A 9,663-nucleotide genomic window follows, 5' to 3' on the forward strand; every position below is an offset into this window, starting at 1 on the left:
TACTGCTCTCCCATTGCCACACCCCTTAATTACTAAAGATGAGGCTGCCTCTGTGTGCCATGCCCTGTGCCATCCCCTTTCACATCACTCTATTGAACGCTCCCAATGACACTATCAAGTTGGGGTAACTGTCCGACAACTGAGGAAACAATGCAAGTCACTTGGTCAAGGACACAGCAAGTCAATGGCAAAGCTGGGGTTAGAACCCACCCATGCAGGGCCGGCCCCATGGCTTAGCGGTTAAGTGCACCCACTCCCCTGCTGGCAGCCGGGGTTCGGATCCCGGGCGTGCACCGGCTGAGGCCGCATCCCACATACAGCAACTAGAAGGATGGGGGAAAAAAAATAAATAAATAAATAGAAGTCACTTCAAAAAAAAAAAACATAATCTTTAAAAAAAAAAAAAGAACCCACCCATGCTAGAGCCACTGGGTACCCAGTACTCTTGCCAGCCAGGAGCAGAGCCCTCTAGGGGAAGAGGCATGATTTGAGGCTCCTGGATGTGGACAGATGAGGGAGACTGCCCCTCAGATTGGGGCCTGCCTGGGAGGGAAACTGGTATGGGAGTGAGACCTGTCTTGTCCCCACCTGCATTCCCCTTACGCCCCCCCTTTTACATCCAAAAACAGAGAGAAGGACGAGGCTCCAGTCCCACAGCAGCAGTCTTGGTTAGAGCTGGGCGCTAACCCACGCCCCCCCCAGGGAGCAGCTTCGGGGGCCTGGCCATCTAGAGAAATGCCCCCCACCAATTTTCCCCTCATCCCCGCCTTCTCCAGCTCTTTTACAGCCTGGGGGGGCAGGGAGGGGACACAGCGCTGCATCATTCCCCATGGCACTCCGCTCTGGGGCCATTAACGGACGCCTCTCCATCGATTGGATCTGCTAAGTGCTGCTGATTCAGACTGGTGGGGGTGGGGGCCCCTGGGGGCAGAGGGGGTAGGAGCCGGGCAGGAAGAGGGGGGAGTCCAGGAAGGAGGTGGGGAGAACTGGCAAAGCTCCCTGCCACCCCCATTTTCCAGATGACGCTACTGAGGCCCAACCAGCTTGGTAAGAGGCGGAGTCTCCCCAGGGTCCCTCTTGGGCTGTCCTAGGGGAGGGGGCTCTGGGAGCTACGAGGCCCCTCCCTGCTTCTCTCTCCATCTCCCAGCAAGCTCAGAGGGGCGGGGAGTGAGAGCTAGAGGAGGAGGAGAACTCGGGCAGCTCTGCAGAGGGGGGCAGGAGCTCCGGTGTTTGGTACCCCCAGCCCCACCGCTGTGGCCGCTGCTGCAGCGGGGACACAGGTGAGGACGGCCCTATGGGGAGGGGGAGGGGGCCACTAACAGCGCTGTCCTTGTCCTTCCCTGGTCCAGCCCCCACGCCCTAGCCCATCCTGGGACAGTCCCCAGGGGTCCTGCTGGACCTTGTCCTTCCAGAGCCTCCTTCCAGGGACCCAGCCCCCTCCCCCTGCCTGTGCTGCCTTCTCCTCTCCCAGGCCTGGCTGTGGCTGTGGCTGTTTCTCCTCTTCCTTCTCTTCCTGCTGCCGCTGCTGCTACTGCCGCTGCCCAGCACACACCGCCAGCCCCTCGGGGTGTGGTTTCCCCAGACCAGCCCCCAACGGTGGGACGCAGACTTATCCTGGCCTCCCCCATCAGACTCCTGCAAGGCCCAGCAGCACCCCCTCCCTGGAGACACACCCAACTCCTTTTCAACACCCCACCTTGCTATCCAACCTATTTTGGGGGGGACCCCCTCCTCCTGTTATCTTAGTCTTTTTCAGTCCTCTGGGTGCTCTGTGGCTGTGCCCAACTTCCTTCCAATTGAGCCCCAGCCCTGTGGGATTCCCCAGGCTCCTTTCCTCCCACTGGAACTCTTGAGAGGATAGAGCAGGCTTTCTCAGCCCCCCTAGACACCCCTCTCCCCAGACACCTCTCAGCCTCTGAAAAATAACCCAGCCCCACATCTACCCATTTAGATACCCCACTCCCTTCTCCAGCCCCACTAGGCCACCCCCCTTCCCCAGAACTCCTGTAGAGTGTAGACAGCACCCCCCCAGGTTATTCCTCGCAGCTCTAGGCACTCCCAAGACACCTTTCAGCCTCTTTACAACCTCCTGGCTCTATAGCCACCCCTTAGCATGCACCGACCCCTTTCCTAGATCCACCAGGGGGTTCCAACCCCCTTATCTTTTCCCCAGAAGTCTTGAGGGTGTAGACAACCCTCCTCACCTTTCTCAGACCCTCTTGAACCCCCTCCAGACACTCTCAGCCTCTTTCAAACCCCTTTGGTCCCATTTCACCCGTCTGAATGCCCCAATCCCCTCCCCAACCCCGCTAAATGGTCCAGTCCCTTCTTCCTTCCGTCAGAACTCTTGAGAGTGTGGACAACTCCCCAGTGTTTCTTGCCCGCCCCCCAGACCTCCCCAGCCATCTCTCAGGCACATGCCGACCCCTCTAGAATCATCTCAGTCGCTCTAAATACTCCCTCAGATCCTTCTTGGCCCCTCTAGACGCCCCTTTTCAGTTAGGCAAGACATCCCCCAGGTCCCTCCAAGACCCTCTAAATGCCCCCCAAGCCCCTGCTCTTCTCTCTAGTTCCTCCTCCTGGTTCACCTTGGCCTCTCTAGACGTCCCCAGTTTCCTTGTGCGAGTGGCCCAGGGCCTCTCCAACCCCCACCATCCTGGAGACAGCCACATTTTCCTAAAGGCCACCGTCCCCCAAGTCTCCGAGAGCCTGGGGCTCGGCAGGATGGCGGCAGGTGTGGCCACGTGGCTGCCTTTTGCACGGGCGGCCGCAGTGGGCTGGCTGCCGCTGGCCCAGCAGCCCCTGCCGCCAGCGCCAGGGGTGAAGGCATCTCGAGGGGATGAGGTTCTGGTGGTGAACGTGAGCGGGCGACGCTTTGAGACCTGGAAGAACACTCTGGACCGCTACCCCGACACCTTACTGGGCAGTTCAGAGAAGGAATTCTTCTTTGACGCGGACTCGGGCGAGTACTTCTTCGACCGCGACCCGGACATGTTCCGGCACGTCCTGAACTTCTACCGCACGGGCAGGCTGCACTGCCCGCGGCAGGAGTGCATCCAGGCCTTCGACGAGGAGCTGGCTTTCTACGGCCTGGTACCGGAGCTCGTCGGAGACTGCTGTCTCGAGGAGTACCGGGACCGCAAGAAGGAGAACGCCGAGCGCCTGGCGGAGGACGAGGAGGCCGAGCAGGGCGGAGACGGCCCCACCTTGCCGGCCGGCAGGTCCCTGCGCCAGCGGCTCTGGCGGGCCTTCGAGAACCCCCACACTAGCACCGCGGCCCTCGTTTTCTACTATGTGACCGGCTTTTTCATAGCTGTGTCGGTCATCGCCAACGTGGTCGAGACCATCCCGTGCCGCGGCCCCACGCGGCGGCCCCCGCGGGAGCAGCCCTGTGGTGACCGCTTCCCCCTGGCCTTCTTCTGCATGGACACGGCCTGTGTACTCATCTTCACGGGCGAATACCTCCTGCGGCTGTTCGCTGCCCCCAGCCGTTGCCGCTTCTTGCGGAGTGTAATGAGCCTTATCGACGTGGTGGCCATCCTGCCCTACTACATTGGGCTTTTCGTGCCCAAGAACGAGGATGTCTCGGGCGCCTTCGTCACCCTGCGTGTGTTCCGGGTGTTCCGCATCTTCAAGTTCTCCAGGCACTCACAGGGCTTGCGGATTCTGGGCTACACACTCAAGAGCTGTGCCTCTGAGCTGGGCTTTCTCCTCTTTTCCCTTACCATGGCCATCATCATCTTCGCCACTGTCATGTTTTATGCCGAGAAGGGCACAAACAAGACCAACTTTACTAGCATCCCTGCGGCCTTCTGGTATACCATTGTCACCATGACTACACTTGGGTGAGTGCAGACTCTGTGTTGGGAGCTGCCCGATCAGTCAATTACACTCACCTTTCTGTAAAATTAAGGATAGAGAAATGGTCTCTATTTGAGCTTCAGTTTGCTCATCTGTAAAAACTGAGGGAGTTGGACTAATCTTCAAATCCTTCCCAGCTCTGACAATGCCTTGATTTTCCAGGACAACAGACTTAGATTCAAGGATTGTCTTAGCTACACTCTTTCTGTTGACTTGTTTTCTCTGGGCCTGTTTTCCCCTCTCTAAAATGAGAAATGATGATCCCTTCATCATGTAGAGGGGATCCAATGACATCACGATAGTGAAAGTTCTCTGAATGTTTCTAGCACAGGATAAATAAGGTATTGGCTTTCTATCACCCCTTTTTCCATCTTGAGCACCCCATGTTTCCCAACCCTCTAGAATCATCTGATGTGTGGGGCACTACCTCTATGGCTTTGTGATTCCTTGATGTTCCCCAGAACAAGATATTTTCAGCATTAATTTTTTACTGCCAATCCTTGAGAGGGAACAGTTGGGATAAAAGCATCAAATGGAATCACCAAACTCAGGTTGTTCTTAAAAACATTGTCTAGGGCAGATACTGTGATCCTTTTCTAAATTTCCATCACTGGGATTAGGGATACAGTTGCTGCTCAGTATCTGTTGAATGCATGAATTGGGCCTGCTCAGTGCCTTGATAGAGAGACAGGAAAACTGATGAGGTTTCTAAGGAGTAGAAATTAATTCTGGTTGGAGGTTCAGGATTGGATCGACAAACAAATATTAAGCCCTGAGAATGGGTTGGAACTGGGTATTTTGATGCCTTTACCCTATTCAGGCCTCACAACAACCCTAGGAGAGTGGGTGGCTGCCCGTGTCTCATAGTTGAGGACACTGTCTGAGATGACACATCACAGAGCCAGAAATGGCCAAGTTGGAGAGACTTTTAAGGGAGTTAAAATAAAGAAATAAGGAAGAGCCATCCTGCGGGGGAGGGGGACACAGCCTGAGCAAAGGCCAAAAACTGCAGACGCTGCGTTTCTGTGGAGGGGATCTGATTGGTCCTATGGTTAGAACAAAAGTATGCTGTGTGATCTTGAGCAAGTCAGTTATGGAACCTCCCTGAGCTTCGGTTTTCCCCTCTGTGAAACAAGTTGGTAAGGTTGGTTCTGCTCCATCTCTGTGGGAAGAGGGAGTGGCATGGAGAAAGGGAAGGGGGAGTTTCAAGGCGCCACCTTATTTTTTCATATGAGGACAGTTTCAAGGCTTCCCCTGGGAGAATAAGAAGGGATCCTACCTTACAGCAGGTAAGACAGATGCATGCAAAAGTAACAGAGCACTGCTCTCGGGACTCAGAGCCCCTCAGCTGGCCTGTGGTGGTGGGACTCTCTCTCCAGGAGGTTATAATTACTGCTTGTGATTTCCTCCTTCTCCCCTATGCTTGGTATTAATAGATTTCAAGCTGACTCAGATGCCTGGTGTGCTGCTCGGATGGGGGCAGCAGAGGGTAGGGGCTGAGGGACCATTTCTCATTTGACCCCCACTAGTGGCCAGAGAGGTCATTCCTCACATTTTGCAGAGCAAGGAATTGAGGCTCAGAGAGTTTGAGCACCTGGCCAGGGTCGCAGAGTGAGTTAGGTTGGATGGGATGGAGAGGGTGACTGAGAGGTGGGTGGGCACTTTTCTTGACCTTGGCCTACCTCCCACCACCCCAGCTATGGAGACATGGTGCCCAGCACCATCGCTGGCAAGATTTTCGGATCCATCTGCTCACTCAGTGGCGTCTTGGTCATTGCCCTGCCTGTGCCAGTCATTGTGTCCAACTTTAGCCGCATCTACCACCAGAACCAGCGTGCTGACAAGCGCCGAGCACAGCAGGTAACTGCACCTTCCATCTGAGTGCCTCCTGTTCCCCATAGCCCAAGCCAGTCTACTACTCTCGATTTTACCCACCTGATCATTTATCTCCTCCTCTCTCTGTAGAAGGTGCGCTTAGCAAGGATCCGGTTGGCAAAGAGTGGTACCACCAATGCCTTCCTGCAGTACAAGCAGAACGGGGGCCTTGAGGTGGGTAAGGGCCCGGACTGGGGTTGCAGGTGAGCATTGATGGGAGGAGCAAGGTGCTGACCTTATCCCTCTGCTCCATCCACTCCAGGACAGTGGCAGTGGGGAGGAACAGGCACTGTGTGTCAGGAACCGTTCTGCTTTCGAGCAGCAACATCACCACTTGCTGCATTGTCTAGAGAAGACGACGGTGAGGCCTAACGAGAGGTGGCGTGGCAGAATGAAGGGCGTCCCTCTGCTGCCAAGCCAGCCCCCTCCCGAGGATGGGAGGCTCACTGCTAATTGTGGAAATCACACAGGGCTTCCTGGAAGAGCCCCAATAGAGCTGAGCCTTGAAGGGTGGGCAAGGGAAGGGAAGAGAGAGCAACTTCCAGACAGGAAGGAACAGCCTAAGCAAAGGCCTGGGCATGGGGTCAGCTCCTGTGTGGTGCCTTGTGATAGTCTCTACCTTCTGCCCACAGTGCCATGAGTTCACAGATGAGCTAACCTTCAGTGAGACTCTGGGGGCTGTCTCACTGGGTGGCCACACCAGCCGCAGCACTTCTGTGTCCTCCCAGCCAGTGGGGCCTGGCAGCCTGCTGTCCTCTTGCTGCCCCCGCAGGGCCAAGCGCCGTGCCATCCGCCTTGCCAACTCCACTGCCTCGGTCAGCCGTGGCAGCATGCAAGAGCTGGACACACTGGCAGGGCTGCGGAGGAGCCCTGCCCCTCAGAGGTAAGGACCCCTCACCTGTTGGCCACCCCTGGGGAAGCTCAGAGCTTGGACCAGGGGCTCTGAGATTTCACGATTCCAGGCCTAGCAAGTCAAGCTTGAACCCAAATTCCTCCACGCTGGGAGCTTGGGCTTATCTGTCCTGGAACTCCTTATTCTTTTTTTTTTTTATAATTTTATTTATTTATTTTATTTTTTCCCCCAAAGCCCCAGTAGATAGTTGTATGTCATAGCTGTACATCCCTCTAGTTTCTGTATGTGAGACGCAGCCTCAGCATGGCCAGAGAAGCAGTGCGTCGGTGCGCGCCCAGGATCCGAACCAGGGCCACCAGCAGCGGAGCGCACGCACTTAACCGCTAAGCCATGGGGCCAGCCCATGGAACTCCTCATTCTTTATTCATTCTTTCAACAGACATTTATTGAGCACCTACTATATGCCAGGCACAGTTTAAGGCACTTTGGAGTTCACTTTAGGAGGTTAGTCACTTTAGGCAGTGAGTAGAACAGACAGAAATCCCTGACCTTCTGGAACTTATATTCTAGTGGGATGAGACAGTTAATAAACAAATACTGTACACAGATGATATAGTATGTTAAGTGCCAAAGAGAAAAATAAATGAAGGATGGGGGATAGAGAGTATAGAACAGAGTGTGATGCAGTTTTTTGTTTTGTGTTTTTCTAAGTTTGTTTTTTTGTGTTTTGTTTTGTTTTATTTTGTTTTGTTTTTGGTGAGGAAGATTGGCCCTGAGCTAACATCTGCTGCCAATCCTCCCCTTTTTGCTTGAGGAAGATTGTCCCTGAGCTCACATCCGTGCCAGTCTTCCTCTATTTTGTACGTGGGATGCCTCCACAGCATGGCTTGATGAGCAGTGTGTAAGTCCATGCCTGGGATCCGAACCTGCAAACTCCAGGCGACCAAAGCAGAGCATGCAAACCTAATCACTACGCCACTGGGCCAGCCCTCTATGATGCAGTTTTAATAGTGTGCTCAGGGAAGGCTTTGCTGAGGTGATGTCTGAGCCAAGACCTGAAGGAGGTGATGGAGTGAGCCATCTAGATATCTAGAGGAAGAGCTTTCCAGGCATAGCAAACAGCCTGGGCAAAGGCCCTGAGGCAGGAGTGCATCTCCATGTTACAGCCAGGAAGCTACTGTGAGTAGAGTGGAGTGAATGAGGGGGAGAATGATAGCAGGTAAAATCAGAAAGGAACAGGGACCAGATTTTGTAGATCTTACTGTCAACTATTGTGAGGACTTTGGCATTGTAAAGAGTAACCATAATAGATAACATTTTTGTGTGTGTGCTCATTATGTTCCAGGCACTATTCTGAGCACTTTGTATCATTTATTATCTCATTTACTCTCTACAACTACCCTACAAGAGGAAATACTGTTATTCACATGCTACAGATGAGAGAAAAAAGAGGTTGAGAGTGGTTACAGTGGGACCAGAATTCGACCCCAGGACTGACTCCAGAGCCCTCACTCTGTACCACCATAATTGAGGAGTCAGGGGAAGCCTTTAGCACAGTGCCAGGGACTCAGTAGGCACCCAATAAATGTCATGATTGATGTGGCAAGTATTAAGATGACTTTTTAAGAAGCTTCCATCTTCCCACCCTATCCACAGCCGCTCAAGCCTCAATGCCAAGCCCCATGACAGCCTTGACCTGAACTGTGAAAGCCAGGACTTCGTGGCTGCCATCATCAGTATCCCTACCCCTCCTGCCAACACCCCAGATGAGAGCCAACCTTCCTCCCCTGGTGGTGGCGGTGGGGCCAGCAGCACCCTCAGGAACTCCAGCCTGGGTACCCCTTGCCTCCTCCCTGAGACTGTCAAGATCTCTTCCCTGTGAGGGGCGGCCTCGCCCATCCAGAGGGCCCTCTTGATTCTTGGGGACTCCTTTCCAAAGCCATATTTTGGAGAGGCAGAGAGGGGCAGGCCTGGGGACCCCTTCTGCCCCGCACTGAGAACTATGCAATGGAGTTTCATGGAATGGCCTACCTAGTGGGGAAGTAGCCAGGGAATGGGAAACTTCCCCCAGCCCAGACAGTTTTCCTGGTGGGTGCTGAAGAGCTGGGCTTCCTCGCGCCCCTGGCCTCCTTGCCCCAGCACACTGGGACTGGCCCCTCTCCCTGAGCTGGCCTCCTGCATGCTCCTCCCCTCGGGCCGTTGGGCTCCCACCTGACATCTGAGCTCCGGCATAAGAAGGAGAGATGAGGCTTCCTCTTCTCTCTGGCCGGGCTGTGGAGGTTTGGAGGTTCAGAGAAAAGAACTCTCACCTCTGATCTGGCCTTTAGGAGAGGTCCCCACCCTCCACCAGGCCCAATAACTCCCAGATTCTGAAGCTTGGAATGCAACCACAGGCTTCATGAGCTGTGCCTCAGCAGTGACCTGCCACCCCCAGACCTTGGCTCAGGGGTCAGGCTGCCTCTCCCAACACACACAGATAGCACAAACACCACCCGCCTTCCCTGGCTGCTGGAAATGGGTCCCCACAACCCCATCCTCTGCTGGGCCCCCAGCCAACTCTAGCAATAGCAGTTGCTGCCATGACATTATGCAAAGCCTTTGCCCAGTTTGCTGCAGCATTTACATCTGCCCTAATCAGAGGGGTCACCTCTAACTACTCCTCCTTCTCTCTTCTCTGGTTTGCTCCCTTCCTGGGTTGGGCTGGAGTCTGGACTGGCTGAGATAAGACCTGGCAGCTAGCAAGAGCAGGGCTGTGTTTGGAGATCACGGGCTAATTCCATGTTCTTGGGCAGGAGTCCAGAAGCATCAGGGCTGGGGCCTGGGTTGTTCCTGAACTCTGGGAGTTGTAGGAGGCAGGAGGAACTTATTGATCTCCTCCTCCTCCTCCTCCTCCCACAATGCTTTTTCACATATTCCTCTTTCTTCTCCCTCTTGGGTCACCTTCCAGAACTCTGTGTCTGCTCTCAGGCTGAAATCTGGCATCATCTCAGGTTCCCTGTCCCCAGCACTGTCCCTGTGGAGTTGGAGGCTGACAAAGATGTAGTTTCCATCAGTCAATAAAATCTGAGAGGAGA

The 9,663-nt window shown here is 54.6% G+C and overlaps 1 protein-coding gene across 4 annotated transcripts; it reads left to right on the forward strand.

Annotated features, from left to right (window-relative positions):
• Nucleotides 1–1,057: 1,057 nt before the first annotated feature.
• On the forward strand, nucleotides 1,058–9,663 carry KCND1 (potassium voltage-gated channel subfamily D member 1). 4 transcript variants are annotated; one of them, XM_014790983.2, is made up of 7 exons: nucleotides 1,058–3,845; nucleotides 5,559–5,721; nucleotides 5,827–5,910; nucleotides 5,999–6,097; nucleotides 6,369–6,619; nucleotides 8,246–8,424; nucleotides 9,537–9,663. In XM_014790983.2, exons 1-7 carry the CDS (start codon nucleotides 2,725–2,727, stop codon nucleotides 9,647–9,649), a joined length of 2,010 nt encoding a protein of 669 aa, XP_014646469.1. In that variant the 5' UTR covers nucleotides 1,058–2,724; the 3' UTR covers nucleotides 9,650–9,663. The 4 variants fall into 4 exon arrangements, with proteins under 4 accessions (XP_014646469.1, XP_087283485.1, XP_087283487.1 ...); XM_087427359.1 differs by lacking the exon at nucleotides 9,537–9,663 and having other exon boundaries at nucleotides 1,059–1,280; nucleotides 2,603–3,845; nucleotides 8,246–9,372; XM_087427361.1 differs by lacking the exon at nucleotides 9,537–9,663 and having other exon boundaries at nucleotides 1,059–1,280; nucleotides 2,683–3,845; nucleotides 8,246–9,372.

Source organism: Ceratotherium simum, chromosome X, assembly GCF_057802395.1.
Source record: "Ceratotherium simum simum isolate JZ-2026a chromosome X, ASM5780239v1, whole genome shotgun sequence".
Lineage (NCBI taxonomy): Eukaryota > Metazoa > Chordata > Mammalia > Perissodactyla > Rhinocerotidae > Ceratotherium > Ceratotherium simum.